This window comes from Macrotis lagotis, chromosome 1, assembly GCF_037893015.1.
Source record: "Macrotis lagotis isolate mMagLag1 chromosome 1, bilby.v1.9.chrom.fasta, whole genome shotgun sequence".
Taxonomy (NCBI): domain Eukaryota; kingdom Metazoa; phylum Chordata; class Mammalia; order Peramelemorphia; family Peramelidae; genus Macrotis; species Macrotis lagotis.
The window spans coordinates 263,204,812-263,224,494 of NC_133658.1; the positions used below are offsets into that span (position 1 = coordinate 263,204,812).

The following is a 19,683-nucleotide window of genomic DNA, read 5'->3' on the forward strand; positions in this document are numbered from 1 at the left end:
AATAAAATACTATCAAACAGATAAGAACAATTTATCCAAGAATTCATTAATTATACACCTATGTGGAATTTGTAGGAATGTAAAGGATGGTTCAACATTAGGAGAAAAGAAGAGTACAGCCTGGGACCAGTTGAACTCTCCTAATGTTTCCATCCAAACAACTTTAAAATAATGCCTCAAATTGAGTCAACAAAAGACACAGATACAACCTAAGAACTCAGAAGGTCGACAAGAGAAGTCTGTAATACTAGGGTGGGCAGAGAAGTGGCCATGATAGCAACAGGAACAGCACTGGAAGCTCTCCTCAGGCCAGAGACTGAGTAAGGGAGTTGGAGAACTAGTCAGAAAGATTAAAGAAGAATAATTATGGGTACTGAATACGGCTGGGACTGATTGGCAGTTCTATTGCCCATAGCAGTTCTGGATCACATTTCCAGGGTGGAGAAAAGAGTGTTTGATCACAAGGGAGCAGGGGCCCTGATCCAAGTTTCAGGGCCAAGAGGAACATCAGCATTTATGGTTGCAGGGGAGCAAGTGTCCTTTGGAGTAAAGGACAGAGCACAAACTAGGTGATCAGAGACCACACCTCTTCCAGGAGAGCATCACCTTGTTGGCACCAAAAACTTATAGATCCCCCCCAGAACTAGCTCTGCAAACAGCAGTACAAAAAAGTATAAAGCTTGGCAGCGCATCTTTCTCACCCAGAGTTGAGCACAGTCCAACTTTAACATAAAGTTTAAAGTGAAGAAACAGACTAGGAAAATGAACAAACAAACAAACAAACAAAAAGAACTTGACCATAACAAGCTACAATAGCAATTTATGTACAATTCATAATCTTGAAAGAAGAAAGCAATATGAAAACAGATACAACCAAAGCCTCAAAGAAAAATGTTAATTGGAAAAAAGGCCAGAATTAATTTGGTGAAGAGTTAAGAGAGATGAATGGTAAAGGAAAAGTTGTTAAAAGAAATGAGAGTAATACAAGACAATTATGAAAAGAGGATTAATGGTTTGAGGGTGGTACAGTAGATAGGGTACCTGGTCTGAAGTCAAGAAGACCTGAGTTCAAATGCAGTTTCATTCGGACACTTATAGCAAAGAACTGGAAACAAAGTTGTGTGACCTTGGGCAAGTCATTTAATTTTGTTTGTCTCAGTTCTGTCATCTATAAATGAGTTGGAAAAGGAAATGGCAAACCACTCCAGTGTCTTTGCTAAGTAAACACCAAATGGGGTCATGAAGAGTCAAACATGACTGACTGAAGCTCACCTGCGCCCCCCCCCAATGAGAAACAAAACAATGCTGAAGATAATAATATCTTAAAAAACAGAACTGGACTAATGGTAAAAGAAGCACAAAAATTCACTAAGGAAAAAAAAGTTTAAAAACCAAATTCTTTGAATGGAAAAAAGAGGTACAATATCTCACTGAAGAAAATAAATTCTTAAAAATTAGAATTGAGAAAGTGGTAGTTAATGACTCAATAAGAAATCAAGAAATAATCAAAGTCAAAAGAATGAAAAACAGAAGAAAATGTAAAATATCTCATCAGAAAAAGAACCTAGAAAATAGTCAAGAAAATTTAAAAATTATTGGACTACCAGAAAGCCATAATCAAACAGAGCTTAGGTACCATATTTCAAAAAATTATCAAGGAAAACTGTCTTGCCATCTTAGATTTAGAGGATAAAATAGAAATGGAAATAAGATCCTAAAATGAAAACTTCCAGGAATATTATAGTCAAATTCCAGAAGTTCCAGGTTCAAAAAGGGAAGACCATACACACACACACACACACACACACACACACACACACACACACAACTGGATATGAGAATTTATCCTACCCAAAAGAGAAATAGGAGGGGGAAGGGGAAAAGAGATGAGGGGGGTAGAAAATGGGAATGACAAAAAGAACAGTAAATTAATAGAGGAAGACTTCTGAGAAGGGACTAGATAAAAGGAGAAAGAAGATAAAAAGAGGAAGGAGGGAAACACACAGTTAGTAATTACTACTGTGACCACAAAAGAGAATTATAAATGTGATAAAATGAAAAGTGAATAGTAGTATGATTAGAAACAAGAATCCAACAATATGCTGTATGCAAAAGATACACTTGAAATAATAGATCAAGTGCGAAAGTCTTGCTTCTTTGATCAATACAATGAACCAAAATAACTACAAAAGTTCATGTTAAAAAGAAAGAGAACATAATGAATTAATTGAAAATTGAAGTATAATTTTTTCTCCAGTATTGAAAGGATTTTACATGAAGTTCAATGGCATTTATAGACCCATATACATGGATAATAGATTAAAATAATATTTTTACCAAGCAAAACATGATTAATGAGGAAGATTTTTTTTTAACAAACTTTTTAACAAACTTAGATACACACACACATATGTATTTGTAAGTAAAGAATGCTACTTAAGATAATGTGGTATTAGGCAAATAAAAAAAAACCCAGAAAATTCTATGAGCCCTACTTTTTTGTAATGTGAGTCTTTATAAGACATCTCATTATGAGATTGCCACCCTGGAAACCTGCCCAACTTCCAAAATGGAAGAAAGAGATGTAAATGGCTAAGAGGTTTATTGGGTCATATGCTAAGTACCCTTAATAAATGGCAATATCTAGTTTCATTTTGAAGAATCAATGTAATTAATTGTTTTAAAAAAATTAAGAATTCTATAGAACATCTAAGAAATAAAACAATAATTACTTTTACTTGAAAGAAATCTTTTTTATAAACTTCTAGAATATGCAAATATAAATTTGTCAAAAAAGGCCAGTTCTCAAGCTTATAGTTGAAGAAAATGAACATAAAACATATGCATTCAAAGTATTCTGATGCTGTAATATGTTTTATTACATACAAAATTTTAGGGGAGCTGTTGTTCCATGATATATAATATTTTAGAATCTTGTAAAAATTCTTTTTTCTAATATGGTCTCTTCAAATTTGGCAAAGGTTTTTCCTTCTTTGCATCTTATTTTAAGGCTTTCTTCAGTTCTTCAAGAATAACTTTAAAACCATGGCAGCTTCTTCAAGAAAGCATCAAATACCTAACTATACAAGATATTTCATATAGAGAGAAAAATAATCTCTATCATAATTTATATATTAATTATAGTCACCATCAAAACCTTTAATTTATATAATTATATTTTAATAAAAACAACTATATAATGACATAATAATAATTTAAATTTATATAATTTTTATCACTTCAAAGGATTTAACTTATAAGGAATTTGCCGTGAGGAAAAAGTTAATGAATACTCCAAGCTTTTCTAACGAATGTAGATATTTTATAAGATTTATCACAATTCCTTTAGCTTTATTTCTTTAATTTACTTGAACATCAAGGGCAAGGGGATTGCAATCTGTCAATAGGCCTTTACCAACAGACAATGAAATTTTATTTGTTTCACTTTTAACTGGTTAATGCTATACTGTGCCCCCCTCTCTAAGCTTTCTTGTCATTCTTGGTAGAGAAGGTGACAAAGATGGTAGCAGCTTCACATTTCCCTCCTCCATTCAAGGGCATTACTATGAGAAACCTTACCCTCCAATAAGAAGTCAAGGCAATGAAGTTTTTCTTGTCACAAATAGGATGGAAATCCTTACTAAGGAGTTAGTGCCACCACCTGTCCTCTCCTAATGCACCCCCCCCACCGAATGTTCAGTAATAAAATGCAAATTTTTAATAATAAAATCACAAATTATAAATGTTGAAAATGTGCAACAGTCACTTTATACAAATTACAATATAAAAATGTGTAACATGTATTACCATGATTTACTTACATTCACAGCTTCTGCTTTGTATTCATCATCACTGTCTGGAGCAGATAAATCCAGTAGTATTGGGCAGACTTTGTTTTCAATATCATTTTGAAAAATTAGATCCTGTTCCAATAGAATTAAGAGTACTTCCTGACTTGATTTCCTTACCTAGAATGGTTTTTTAAAAAAAGGGACAGGAGGGGGAAGAGGAAAATATAAAACTGGTTCAAAAAAGATTTTCTTTTCCTTAGACATAGAAAGTTATAAACACTACCAAATAGATATCCTAACCCTTCCATTCAAACCAAACAATGAGTTCTGGTTGCTGCAAATCAAAAAGATATACTTTAGTAAAAACAAGGCGAGAGAAAGATCATTAAAAAGACTAAGGCAAAGGTGCAGTTTCCAAATGGAAATTGACCAAAATCAAAAACAAAATGAAAACAAATGAACAAAAAATCCAACCCAGGTTTCTAAACTGAAAATGATGAAACTGGAGGTGGGAAGTATATAAAATCTGAAAAACAGAAGGTTTTAGAAAAATAAAAACCGATAAAATGGTACTTTATACACCAGATAATAAAGCTTAAAGAAATTATACCCCAAAGAAGTAAAGAAACAAGTTGAAAATATAAAAAGATGCAAGCAAAGTTGAGATAAACCTCTCTTCATAATTTATAATACATATCAATTTAACCTTTGCACTCATGACATAGAGGTTACCACATATATTAGATTTTAAGCAGAACTACTATATAAGCAAAGTGGAATTTTAGGAAGACCTGAAGAAGGGAGAAGACCAAAGACAAGGACTGCAATAATACTGAGGTGAAGGGATGATGGCTTTCCAGAAAGAGAAAGAAAGGGAGAGAAACAAAAGATGTGACAAATCAGATGGATAACTAAATGATATGAGATAGTGAGACAAAGTGGGTCAAAATTAACTTCAAGATTTCAAACACAGATAAAACTTAACAGAAATAGGAAAATCAGAATTTAAAGACAACTTTGTAGGGAAGAAAATTCATTTGGTATTGACTGAAGTTTGAGATACTGACAGGGCATCAAGGTAGAAGTGTCTCATAGGCAGCTAGAAATGTCCAACTAGAGCTCAGGAGAGGGAATTCGGTCTGAAAATATGAAAATAAAGATGAGAGCTAAGGACATGAGGGTGAAAAGAATATAAAATAGAGTTAAAAGAAGAGAGGGCTTCATTGCCTTGGGATACAGTTAGAAGACAGAAGAAAAGCTAGGAAAGAGCAGTAAAGTCAAGAATATATATCACAGAGCCCAAAGGATAAGAGAAGGAAAGGGTTTGAAGATGAACACAAGCAAATTTGAAGGTAGACATAAGGAAAATTATGGCTGAGTAAAGACCAATGAATTTGTAAAATGAAGGTGTTGGACAAGATGACTCAAAGTCTTCTTGAGCTCCCAATTTATATAAGACTGATTTGGCAATTCAGAATATAGAAACTGATTCATCCCCAAACCAACACATTTTTGAGGACATTTTCAATAGAATAGTGAGGACAGAAGCCAGATGATAAGGTTGAATAAATGAAGGCAGTGAATTCAGAACAAATGAAGAAAATAGTTTAAAGAAACAATAAGAGATGTTTTTCTTAGTCATGGTAATGTATACAAGTATAGATGGTAAGAATACATGGGTAATAAACATGTCAGAAGGAGACTATTAAAAGCATCTATTTTATCAAGTAAAAGGATTCTGAATAAATGGAATGACTAATTCTTTACTTACTTAACCCAGAGGACTACCAACTACTGTGGAGGGTTATAGAAGGTACAATTCTTCTCCAAGAATTTAGTATAAATAAATAAGAAACAATTTTTCTAACCATACAGAGTTTGTTAAAAAAGAAAAGCTGGAAATTTTTCAAACCTGGTTGTTTGGATCTGTGAGATACCTCACAACAATGGGCATAAGATATTCAGAGAATGCCATTGGAAAGTTTGGTCGACTTTCTTGCAAAAAAATGGCAATAGGAGGTATCTGTTCCATCAGCTCTGTCCGCACTGTAGGCTCTGTGGTAATGAAACAAAAAAAAGTAATTTATATTCAAAATAAAACAAGAACTAGATACAATATACATTTAAAACTTCTAGCTTTTCTTCCTAAAACACTTTATAAGGAAAATGAGACATTGTAATTTTAAATAGTCAATTTAGTGTATCTGTGTTAGTGAAAGACTTAAAAGTTAGGAGAAAAAAAATGGTAATGTTTCAAAAATATATATAAATCAAATAAGGGACAATCATTACAACTAACAGTACATGTTTAAGAGCTACATGGTTACAATAAAATTCTGAAAAGAATGCATATATTAAGATTTTTGTCATAAATATTATTCTCCTATATTTATGAATCCCAGTTATTTTTGAGGCAAAACACTAAAAAATGAAATTTGCAGTTATATTAATTGTAAAGACATTATAAATGATAATTCATTTAAAAGAAAAATCCATTTAAAGTTTTAAACTATCAAATTAAATCTTTTAAATATATATCTAAAATTAGGACTGTGGACCTAATATGCCCCAAAGAGTCAAGTAAGATTTTGATGGGCTCCAAATATTTAAATTGGGGAATTTTAAAAGGGTATCTGACCTATAGAGTCTAAGACTCAATTTGATGAGTTTTCCAATCAACTTGATGAAATTATGAGACAAACATTTATTCAGAAGCACTTTGGTGACATCTACCCCTTAGCATGCAGGCATGTGTACAATCTCCTTACTAAGGTCCCAGCAATTGGGACCACTAAGTCAAGGTGATAGTCTCAATAACCCAGTTTTTTTTTTTTACTTTTCATTTCCTTTTCACTTTCCTTATTCAGAAGACAGTATAGCATAAAGTAGAAAAAAATCTGATTCTAAGCAAGAAAGTCTATGCTTGCCTTGAAGGAAACTACGCATGCTTGCAAGTGGCCTGAAAGGAGAAATCTTGAGTATAAACTTTCATAGACTCAGAAGATAATCAGGGCAGTAAAAGACTTGCTGCAGAAATATATAATAGAAGGGAAATAGGCACCGATTTATTTAGCACCTATCTATTCACTTCTAGTCTCTACTTTTAGTAATCCTTATCCTGTTTCTCTCTTTAAAATTCAGATCAAATGCCCCCTCCTTCGAGAACTTTCCTGACTCCAACCCCCCCTGCATTTTAACATCCTGCATTTATTTTCTATATACATATATCAGATATGTAAATATACATGCATGTGTATATATTACATGCATGATATATGCATATAAGTGTGTATATGTGTATATAGATGGACATATATAAAATAGGTATGTATGCATATACACACATAAAATATATCTCTGAACATTATATCACCCAAGTGTAATATAAACCTTTGGATGGACTGTCCTGCTTTGTATTTGTGTTCCCAGAACTTATTACAGTGCTGGGACATGACTGGCATTTACTAAACATTCTTTTCCACTTAAATTCTATTCCTCTGAGTTATCATGGTATGTAGTTAATAACATGTTATAACAGTGCAAGCTGAAAAGAGTTTAGTGACCTACTAGGTTACTTGAACTTGTAATAGCATAGCAAAACTCATAAAGGCTCACCACTCAGCTGGTCAGTGGAAGAGGAATGTTTTGGTCAGAGCAATCTAAGACCTATCTATTAAGTCAAGAAGTTAACATAAATTAGTGAAAAGAATACCTACAGATCCTTGAAGCATTTAAATTCAAGAATATTTTAGAATGTTAAGAGAATAGGAACCTTGTTTTGAAGATTCAAGCCAAACTCTAAAGCAGGAGTCAGATTCCAAAAGAAAATGAATATCAGATCGATGACAAAAATATTTGATCTTTTGACAAAGTTAAACCATATAGAGTTAAGAAACAATTCTTTCTATATAGAGTTCATTTTCTTTATATTATTTACATGAGGTGGAAATTCCACCTAAGATTTATTTTCAAATGTTGCACACCAGGCTAAAATAGGTAAATCATAAACATCACGTTCAAAAGGTCTTTTACTTTATTTTGTGTCCTTACTGCTTGCTAAGTTTAGCAAATTTACCAAGAAATGAACAAACTAAACAAAATAAAATCTGTATGTGATTTGGCAAATGACAACATCACATGTCATTTAATATTTTCTGAAAATCAGTACTATTAGTTAAACAGATAAGATCCTCAATGTTATTTTTTGAAATTAATTAATGGAAAGAAAGGCCAAATCACAATGTCCCTGGGCTTTAATTTCCTCATCTGTAAAAATGAGGGAAGGGGGGGGATTTGGATTTGATTTTCCCTGAGGTCCCTTCCAACTCTTGTTCAATGATCCTATGATTCTAGTTTTCTTCTAATTAAATGATTGCCTAAAGATTCTGAATAATTTAAAACTAATAAGCATGATTTTCAAATTGAGAATACAAATGTGGTCAGTATACAATTTCTTTCAAATAAATTGTAAATGCATATAAATTGTTTCACAAACCTGTATCTTCTGACAGTCTGACCACTATCTCCATTACAGTCAAGAAATCTTCCTCATTATTACTGAAGTCCCGGAAGACATCCAACAGTCCTCTAGCAATAATCTGCCTAGAGAGGGAACATAATAGCTCAACAACACAAATGGACAAAGAATCAATGTAACATAAATATTTATCAAGCAAACTAAAGTCAAAGGAAAGAATAGATCCATTTTAAAATAGATATTTTAATTAATTAAACAATCTATTTTACTTTTCTAAATGCTTAAAAGAAATCCATTTGGCAATCCTAATTATCTAAACACCATTAAATCCTGCACTTATTTCCTATCATACTAGATAATTAAATGAAAAATAAACACAAGAAAATATATAACTAAATGAAAATGTGAAAAGGAGAAACTAAACAATAAAATGAAATAATGTATTCCCCTGCATAGAATCCCAACCCTCCCTTCCCCACCCCATCTCCAATGAGAGTCTTACCGGTTAAAGATGTTATCACTAAAGGCATACTTTTCCAGTCGAGCTAGTGGAGTCAGATTATCTTGTCCCGGAATGTCTAAGAAGGCAGTTATCCTCATGCTATCACAATCTGGCCCATAATCTTCAAACCCAACTTTAAAGGGAAAGAAAAAAAATTGCTTATCAACTATATAATTAAATATAGGCAGTAGGTAAAAGCAAAAAAAGTGAAGAGTCCTCCCTGTGGCTATAGCTGTGGACACTCCAGCATAAATACCATTTTTTCCTCAGGCTTTCATGATGCTACAAGTTCTTACCATCTGACTTACCAAGTGTGTATGTTGCTACCCCCCCCCAATTATGTTGGGGCATGTTCTGTCTGTACTTAATATGCTGTCTAAAACTATTTTCATCATCTCTATGTAGGGAATTCTCAAATCTAAAAAGTCCAGACCCAATCTCTCTTGAACACTAACCCTGTATTACCAATGGAGATGCTTAACATCTCCACCTATATGTCCCAGATGTGTTTCAATTTAAAAATTCCAAAACCAAACGCCTATTTTCTCTAACCCTATCCTTCAGAACTTTCCCTAGGCCCACCATTTACAAAGGTGTTAACCATGACCCTTCATTACTTAAAGCCAATTGGTTGTTAAGGTCTGTCATTTTAGCCTTTCCATCTTTTATATATGATTCCTTTTCTCCTCTGACATTGCAACCATTCTGATGCAGAACCTTTCCCTCAAGTTGAGGCCTGAAATATTTCAAGAGCCTTCTGCTTAAAGACCTCAAGTCTGATCTCCCACTTCAATCTTTCTCCACTGCAGTTGTCAAATTGATCACCCTAAAGCATTGATAATATTGTACATTCAGTAAACTCTAGTGGCTCATTATCACCTTCAAATTTCAATATAAATTCTTCTTTTTAGCCCTTCATACATCATCTAGCCCTTTCCTATGTTTCCATTCTGCCTATATCTTACTCCCCCTTGCATATTCTTTGTAATCCAGTACCTTGACCTATTTCCTTGAACAAGGTACTCCATCTTCTGACATCAGTCATTTGTACTGGCTCCCCCCACCCCCCCCCACACACACACTTGGAACATTCTCTTTCTCTCCTCATCTCTGCTTTCACTTCCCTGGTTACTGTGGAGTCTCAGCTACAATCCTAGCATCTCTACAAAGAAGTCTATCCAAGTTCTTCTTAATCTTAGTGCTTTTCCTAGGCAATGACTTTATTCATTTATTGTGTGCATGCTTGTTTGTGTGTGGTTTCCACATCAGACTGAGTCCCAAGGGTGTGTGTGAGAGAGAGAGAAAGAGAGTGTGAGAGTGTGTGTGTCCTTCCTTTGCATTCCCAGCATTTTCCCACAGACAGGTACATATCAGGCCCTTAATAAATGCTAGAAGACCAATTGCTAATACTATCCTTCCCAGGTACTCAGGTTTGCAACTTTACAGTCTTCCTTGATCTTCCTCTTAGCCCTCAACTCCTAAATCCAAACAGTGACAAATTCTATATCTTACTTCTTACATCTACCCCTTTCTTGTTGCTTGTAACATTTTACTTATTCTATTTCATGCTTTCTACTAGATGAGTACAATAGCTTCTAACTGGTCCATCTCTAGTCATCCTCCACTTAACTACTAACCTGATTTTCCTAATTTCAGTTCTGGCTATGATGCCATCCCATCTCTCTTCCTCCCACCTAACAATCTTCAATTGTTTCCTGTTGCCTCTAGGATAAAATACAGCATCTTTAGCCTAGCACTGAAAGCTCTCCACAATCAGACTCCCATCTTTCTTACTCTTTTACATATCACTTCCCTTCATGCATTATTTATTAAGTCAAACTTACTTGCTTTCTTTTTCTGGTGAGAAAGAGTCCAACTATCTCCCATTGCTGAGCCCTTATAGACATGGCCTTCACATCCCAAACAAAAGTCCTTTATAACTCGTATCTTATAAGCACAGCTCAAGTTTCACCTCTTACACAGGTCTTTTATTCCTTAGTTATTAGTACTCTTTTCTTCTTTAAATTACTTCATATTGCTTTGCATGTATTTTGTATTTACTTAATTGTGAACACATATCACCTCATTAGAATATAAGTTCCATGAGAACAAGAACTGTTTTTTTACCCCAGCAAAAAGTACCATGTCTTGTACACACATTAGCCACTGAATTATATTTTGATCTGAGGCATCTAAAGCCTTCCTCTATACAAGGGGACTGATGAATGAAGCATCATAGATTTGGAGCTGAAAGGATGTAAGAAATTTAATATTTTTCAGTTTGTGAGAATCCTGTCCTTAATCTTAAAAATTCATTTAATTCACAATGCATTCCTATCTTGCGAATAAATGCAAGTTTATGTCTATACTAAGACTGCTGTGTAAAGTTCAATAAAGTATGACAACCACAGCATAATTTCATTTTTAAATAATACTATATTCAAATGCATTTAAAATGTTGAGGGAATTTTAAAAAAGGTTAGACCTCTTTAAGAAGTCTGTGGAAGGAAGTTAAGGTTGAAAAGACAGAGTTCATCAAAGAAACCATTAAGAAAAAAAGGGTCAAGTAAATTTAGTTGCCATTGGAAATAATATTTCTAGGAGAAATAACAAAGAAGATGATCTTTTCCTCAACTTCTTAACTTCTAATACGTAAGAGGGACAGTGGTTAAAGGGGAAAATTATTTGGCTCAGTACTTATTTAAAGTACTTTTGGGGTGACTAGGTGGCGCAGTGGATGGAGCACCGGCCCTGGAGTCAGGAGTAGCTGAGTTCAAATCTGGCCTCAGATACTTAATAATTACCTAGCTGTGGGGCCTTGGGCAAGCCACTTAACCCCGTTTGCCTTGCAAAAAAACTAATTTTTTTTTTAATTTTAAAAAATAAATTACTCTTTTAATTAGAGAAATGTTGGATGTAGAAACTCTGCTGATGCAGATTAGCAACTATATGTAGTCTGTATCTTTTTTTTTTAGGTTTTTGCAAGGCAAACGGGGTTAAGTGGCTTGCCCAAGGCCACACAGCTAGGTAATTATTAAGTGTCTAAGACCAGATTTGAACCCTGGTATGCCTGACTCCAGGGCCGGTGCTTTATCCACTATGCCACCTAGCTGCTCCTGTAGTCTGTATCTTTAGAGAATTTTAGACAATTGACTGGGACACAGAGAGGTTAAACATCTTGCTAAGATATAGCAGGTCTTTATTCTCTAAATGGAAACAAAATGCAGAGAAATTGAATATTTTCATTGTGGAAAGGCTATCACCAGCCAGTCTCTTCATCAATACCCTCAGCACTTCTTCCTGACTTATTCTCAATTTCTTTACTTTTATGACTCCCTTGGGCTGAATCTAGATTAATTTAACTCTAAATTTATCTTTGCTCAAATAAAAATCTGACATCTTACTGTGCCTCTGTTATGAAGCTTTAACAAAATGGTCTGAACAATATACAATGTTTGCAGGCAAAATACAATGGGAATCTCGAGTATATGTGATCAAGCCTCAGGGTACTGGACAAGTACAATTTAGACTAATGACAGAATCTTGAAGTTGAAATCATTTATTCAAATAAAAAATCTCTTTAAAATTACTTCAATAAGCACTCATCCCAGTCTCCTTTTGAAACCCACCAGGAGACTCTTCACTCCCAAGGAAGCCTATTCCTCTTTTTGGTTAGCATAAATCATTGAAAAGTTGTTTTTTTCCCTGTGAAAATATATAACTTAAATTCTACAATCTTACTAGTTCTGACTTCTAAGACCATTTTTTCACAAAGATAGCCCTTCAAATACTCCAAGACTGATAAAGGATCTTTAGAGAAGAAGTATGGTAAAGTGGATAGTTCTGAACTTCTATGTTGGGAAGATCTGGATGGCAGCTTACAGGCAAGTCACTTAACCTCTTTGTCTTTCAGTTTCCTCATTTATAAGATGAGGATCTTAACTTTTTTTTATATAGCTCTAAATCTATGCTTTTAGTTCTCCTCATATTACCTTTCCATATTCCACATTTCCCCTTTATTTTTTCTAATGGGTAAAAAATATACCATATTGGAACATGGTTTCCATTCTAGTCATCTTAGTTGTCCTCCCTTGGCTGCACCCTAATTAATATGTTCCTTGAAATGATTTCCAGAACTGAATATTCAAAATATAGTCTACCCAGGCAGAGTATAATGGAACTGTCATCCTGACAAAGTTGTCCATAATTTTGAACATTATCCCTTTATTGATGAAACCTAAGGTTAACATTTTTAAACTGCCATGTCACAATGATAACCCATGTTAAAACACCCAGATCTTTTCTACATATACTATCAAGCCACCTTTTCCTATTTTTTTATTTTTTAACTAAAGCATAAGATTTTACATTTATCTCTAATAAATTTCTCATAAGCTAGGAGTCTTCATTTTAGTTTGTTTTTAGACCTCATAATCCAATATTTTAGCTAAATATATATATATATATATATATATATACACACACATATATATATATGCCAGTTTTTAATTACATCCACATTTAATGAATATGTCATCTATACCTACATAGCATTAAGGAAAAAAATCTAGCACTGAAACATTTTAAGGTTTGCAAAGTAATACAAATTTTATTTCATTTTATCCTCATCACAATAAACCTGGAAGATGAGTGCTATTATTTTCACTATTTTAAAATGAGGAAAGTGAAGCAGACACAGATTAAAATGTCACACAGCTAGTAAGTTATCTATGGTCAGAACTAAACTTAAAACATATTTAGCACAGGACCAAGGATAGATCCCAGGCGAACTCTATTTGAGACATCCCTCCAGATAAGCACTGATTTATTTACATTACAGATGTTGGGATCCAACTATACAATTAGGTTTGAACCAATTTAAATCTACTCTTTTCTAATCCACATCTCTGTTAGGATGCAGTGAAAAAGATATTAGACTGTGTCTTCAGCATTCCTGTTACTTTTACTATGCCTACTAAGCTAGTTTTTTTTAAAAAAAGGAATAAAGCATATTTGCTTTATCATAACAGGTTCAAGAAGGCTAGTTCATAGTTTTCTTCTGAAATTCTTGCAAATTCACCTTAAATAATATATTCTAGACTTCTTACAACAAATTCAAAGTCAAGCTTACTTGTGTAGTGTAAGAAGCATTCACTCACTCGCCGCTTTTGAAATTCAATATCAATTTATCTTTCTCTACTATTATGGCTCTTCACCTATTCTCAGTTTTCCAAAGATCACTGATAGCTTAGCAATCACATCTATAAACAGCTGCAGTAGACTGAGATAGAGAATTATAAGACCGAGGGCAGAACAGATCCATAGAAATTATCTAATACAATCAAATCATTTTAAAATAAAACTGAAGACCAGAAAAAGTTAAGTGACTAAATAACGTTTTAATAAACAGAGTGAGGGTTTGAACTAGGTCTTTGGACTCCAAATCCATTCCTCTTTAAACTATGCTATTCTACAGTGTCTCTAAAACCTGATGATTTGAACTCCTGAGGGCAGAGAGATATTCTTTTACCATTTGGATTATTTATTTGGAGTTTCAATTCCCTGTCAACCATTTCTCTTCCATAGACATTTACATAGCAACTGTTAGTTCCACTCTCTGTCATCCATTTTAGTCATGTCCAGTTTGTGATCCCATTTGGGGTTTTCTTGGCACTGGAGAGGTTTATCATTTCCTTCTTCAGCGCATTTTACAGATGAGGAAACAGGGTTAAGTGACTTGTCCAGGGTCACATAGCTAGGCAATGTCTGAATCAGAATTTGAACTCAGGAAGATGAGTCTTCCTGACTGAAGGTCAAACACTCTAGTCACTGAGCCACCTAGCTGTCATCCTTTTTATCACTATCCTATCTGTCTATAGTCCTCTTTTTTGATCCTCTTTCCAGGGAAGCTAGATGGCACAGTAGATAGAGCACTGGCATTAAAGTCAGGACAGGAGTTTGAATCCAGCCTCAGACACTTGGTACACATTAGCTGTGTGACCTTGAGAAAGTCACTTAACCCTGACTGCCTTGCATCCAGAGCCATTTTTTTAGTCATTCCGATTCATTTCTGACCTGGATCCAGAAAATGAAGCTGGTAACATAGCATAGAATCCCCTCAATCAAATCTAATTCATGTGTTCGTTATGGCATCACCTCCCTGATGCTACGGTCTTTGAGAATGAAGGACAAACATCAATCCTCTTCCTCCTTTTTCCTTCAATGTTGTTTTTATCTTTAGCATGTAATAAGAGGCTCAAAGCCTTCAGAGCTTTAGCTTTTCGAATACTTTCATCAAATCATATTATCAAGGTTATACTTGCCTTTCCTTAAGCATTTTAAAGATGAATTCCTAGTGTACAAACATTTAGTAAATATCTACTATTTGCAAGACACTCACAGAAGTCTTTTAAGATAATGTTCTCTTTTCTCCCTTTATCAGCTCATTTAAACACCATCAAAATTTCATTGAGGGCACTTAAATTCTCTGAAACTGACTTCATTACACTCAAGCTCAAGATAGCTAATTAGCCCAATTTCTAAACTCTATGAAATATATACTTCAATAATATTATCCAAGTGTCTTTTATAACACTCCCATCTCTCACACTGGAATATCTTCAATTTTTAAAAAGTTGTATTGATAATTTGTTTCTATATTCCAGTTATTATTGAACACGTCTCCAATAATAACAAAGAAAAAAATCAATTAAGTAAAAAACAATCAACTACATCACAGTATACCCATAATCTCTTTTTCAATCCCTTCCAAGTCTCTAACAAAAGGAGGAACATAGATATTCAGGATATTTGGGCAGATGCACATATCACAACTTAAATCAATGAGTAGAGGGCAGTGAGGAGATACAATGGAGAGTGTTGTTGGTCCTGGGGTCAGGATGACTTGAATTCAAATGCAACCAAAGACACTAGTTATATGACCTTAGATTAAGTCAATAAGTAAGCCCTGTTTGTCTCAGTTCCCCATCTGTAAAATGAGCTAAAGAAACTGCAAAGCTTCAAAACAGTAAACACAAAGCAATCAGCATTTGAAATATTAAATCTTTTACTATAAAGACAACCGATTATAACTATTGCCTAGAACAGATTTGTTGCTACAATCTATTAGACTGAGTTCCTTGAGAGCTGGAACTGTCTTTTGTTTTTCTTTGCATCTCCTCAATGTTTAATTAGAGTGCCTGCATTTGGTAGATGTTTGATAAATCCTTGCTGACATCACCAAACTTAATTTGTCCAGTCACAGCGCACTTGTATACACAAACTATGGTTGCTTATATACTCAGAAATTCTTCCTGATCTGACATCCATGGTTTTCTTCCTTAGGAAAGTTTTGGAGCCAATCTGACCCTTGCACTTAGTTACCCTTAAGTACTTAGGTTCCTGTAATCTCCTGAACAGAGCCTCATTTGCTTGAACTTCAGACTTATTCTTGGTGAATTGTTTCAGTCTGCCTAATACTGCTTCAAATGTGGACCAATTGCTTTCCCTTTTAATGTGATACTTTGGATTAGCTCCCTAGACCTGAACTCCAGGGTGATTTCCAGTTGGCCCCACCTGTGAATATGTTCCCCCAACTTTTTTAAAGATGTGAAACCAAATGACTGCAGGATTTCAAATTCTAAGGGGATGATTAAATCATCTAGTCCAAATCCCTCAACTAAAAGATGGTGAAAATGGGTTCTAAAGAAATTCAGCCAAAAGAGAAAGAAAAGGTGAGAATTGTATTAAAAAGCAGTTATATATTTTTTTGAGGATCAAAGGAGGATTTGATTAATGAGAAATCTAGTCATTTTTCCACTCTCTCATGATAGTCTTGCTTGGAAGAAAGTGTAGATATAGAGCATAAAGTCAGGAATCTAGCTTTATAAATTAGTTCTTTGCTTATTTTATTTAAACTTTGATTTGTGAGATTTATTCACACCAGGATCTGATTACTCTTTGGATATGCTGAGAAAAATGACTTTCTGGGTCTGTATGCCTAAGAATCATGCTTTGGTGAGCCAACCAAAGTAAACAGTATCTCACCCATTTCAATATTAAAGAAGATTTAACTCTCCCTCCCAAATGATTTAGTTTTGGGATCTGCAGCAAGGAGATACCCTGATGTTATATATCCATCTCCTTGGACATAAAGGCTTAGCCACCCTAGCCAATTTTTCCTACTGCATATAATGCCTACACTCCTCCCCATCCCTGCAACTTCAGTCAGTCAATCAATAAACAATTATTAAGCCACTTCTATGTGCCAGGAACTATGCTTAAGCACAGGGGTTACAAAGAAAGGCAAAGGATAATCTCTACTCTCAAGAAGGTTATAATCAAATATGAGAGATGATCTGTAAACAAGTATGGACAAACTATATGCAGTATAAATTAGAAATAAATCAGCAGAAGGAAGGTTCTAGAATGAAAGACTAGTAAAGACTTCTTTTTAAAAAAAAAAAAGGTGAGTTTAAGATGAGACTAGATGAAAGCCTAGACAACAAATTGGTATTAATTTTGTTAAAGCAAAGATTTCCACGCACTAACTCTGTACATGCCTAAACCAGAAGTCTATGGGTCCCTTCTCAGATTAAATGCAGAAAATACATATTACAAAGAAAACCAATTATGTTGGAAGAGGTTCTCACACACATCCCAATTCCTCCCCATACAAACAGTAAATATAGTCTGGGTTAAGAAGCCCTGGTCTAGATCAAAGCTCCCTTCCCTAACATGAAAGGTACTCCCCATGAATCATTTCTAAGTAGAATATAAATTCCTTCAGGACATGGGCTATCTTACTTTTGTATTTGTATCCCGCTGCCAAGAACATAGTAGACACTTACTAATATTGTATTTTATTTGCATGTACTGGAATTTGTTCCTTCTTGGTGTGGTCTAATTACTTTGTTCCGTTTTAGTCTGTGGGTGGAGTATACCCTGAAATCTAGCTAACTTCCCTGTGAATCACAATGATTAGGTAAGGAAAACTCTATCAACTATACAAGGAAAAAATTTCTTAATGTCCCTGTCACTACAGTGGAGAGTACTCATCCTCTTCTTCCCCAAAAACATATTTAAAAATTATCTTATATAAGTAATTTTCATAGCACCAAGGTATACCATAGGCCAGGTGATCTGAAAAGAACTTTAGAGCTACAGAATCTAATCCTCTCATTTTATGGATAAGAAAACCCTGAAGAAAAATGACTTGAATAAACACACACACACACACACACACACACACACACGAATTTCCTAACTGGATTTTCTACTACACAAAAAGATACCAGCCCCTATCAGAACTGTCATACATTCAGAAAGTCAAATCTTTAATTTACTAAGATTCTTGTAAAATTACATTTATTTTATTAGGCAGGTTACATTCTGAATTTTTTTCAATACACAGGTTCCTACTACAGTTTAAATTAAAGGAAGATTTTTTAAAAAATTATATTCTTTACAACTGAATAAATTCCAAATTAGACTAAATGACATTAAATTTTTTTTTAACCAAGGGTTAGAATAATTAAGGAGTGAAATATGAAATGTTTGAAAATTTTTATTCTAGCTTTTTTTTTTTTTTTTTAGATTTTGCAAGGCAATGGGGTTAAGTGGCTTGCCTAAGGCCACATGGCTAGGTTAATTATTAAGTGTCTGAGGTCGGATTTGAACCCAGGTACTCCTGACTCCAAGGCCAGTGCTCTATCCATTGCACCACCTAGCCGCCCCTTATTCTAGCTTTTAAAAAAGATAATTAAACAGCATTTCGCAAATTATGAAATTGAACAGGAATGATAACTACTTAAGCAGGTCCTGCCTATGTCCAAAAAAAGAAATAATTCAAAGTTATAATATGCTGGAAAATTTAACACCTTGCAAAATACTGAAGAATTGAAAGTAAAGAATTATAGATTTAAATTATAATTATTAAATGACTTAAAAAGTAAAAACTCACTATTTTAAGAAAGTGCTATCTAAAGATCAATGCTAAATATTAAATGTTTTCTCAGAATAGCTATAAAAGAATATCTGATGTGTCAGTAAATTCATGTTGTATGGATACATTTGGCATTTCAGATTTTTTTTCCTGTATTAGTTCTTTAGATCACATTTGTGCTTTTATCAGTGTGAGATATTACCAGCATGGAAACTCTTCTTCCCAATATAGATAAGCTGGCATTAGTTTGTGACTTAGTCTTAATAGAGGTGCCTTGAGAGGTTAACTCAGTAGTGTCAGAGTCTGTATATGACAGAGGCAAGACCTGAATCCAGATTTTCCTAAATCCAAGGCAGGCTTGCTTTCGTTTGCTGCCTCTATGTGCTTACAGACTGAACTTAATATAAGTCAGCTAAGTTTAGTTTATTTTGGAAAAGTTATTTCTATTAATACTATATGAGGATCTCTTGTTCATAACGGAGTACAAAAGAAAAAAGTTTTTAAAGATTCTCTCTTATTGGAGAAATAGGCTCTTCTCTAATAATTACTGAGTACCAGCACATAAATTTTCAAAATTACTGTCACAATAAAGTTTATACAAGCACCATTAACTCACTTCCTAGATATAATCAAAACACAGGAAAAACAGGGGAAAAAACTTGAAGCACCAAGAATTTGGAAATTTAACATATTTCCTAAGAATCAATCATACCTTATGACCATCACTGTCCCCCATCTAATACAGTTACCTACACACCATGTTTTCCCTCAGCTGTGTGACCAATATTCCCTTGCCTCTGTTGCATCACAGTTAAACAGCTATCATTACCCAGATCTCTAGGAGGATCACTCAAAGAAGAAAAACTCAGTTCCACAAAGGAGTATTAGGACTGAGAACCATCACTATCAAATAACAATGATTTTAAACATTATATATATATATATATATATATGTATATATATACATATA

The 19,683-nt window shown here is 34.0% G+C and overlaps 1 protein-coding gene across 8 annotated transcripts in view; it reads right to left on the minus strand.

The window, feature by feature from the left end:
* LOC141504933 (serine/threonine-protein phosphatase 4 regulatory subunit 1-like) overlaps positions 1-19,683 on the minus strand; it is a 59,146-nt gene that overhangs the window by 23,781 nt on the left and 15,682 nt on the right. For 7 of the 8 annotated variants that reach the window (XM_074210339.1, XM_074210338.1, XM_074210340.1 and 4 more), the window contains 4 exons: positions 8,771-8,903; positions 8,287-8,393; positions 5,704-5,846; positions 3,822-3,968 (listed from right to left, as the gene is read on the minus strand). In XM_074210339.1, the coding sequence (XP_074066440.1) occupies positions 3,822-3,968; positions 5,704-5,846; positions 8,287-8,393; positions 8,771-8,903 (530 nt within the window). Of the gene's footprint in view, positions 1-3,821; positions 3,969-5,703; positions 5,847-8,286; positions 8,394-8,770; positions 8,904-19,425; positions 19,646-19,683 lie in introns of those variants that run through there. The other variant, XM_074210343.1, reaches the window with a different exon arrangement.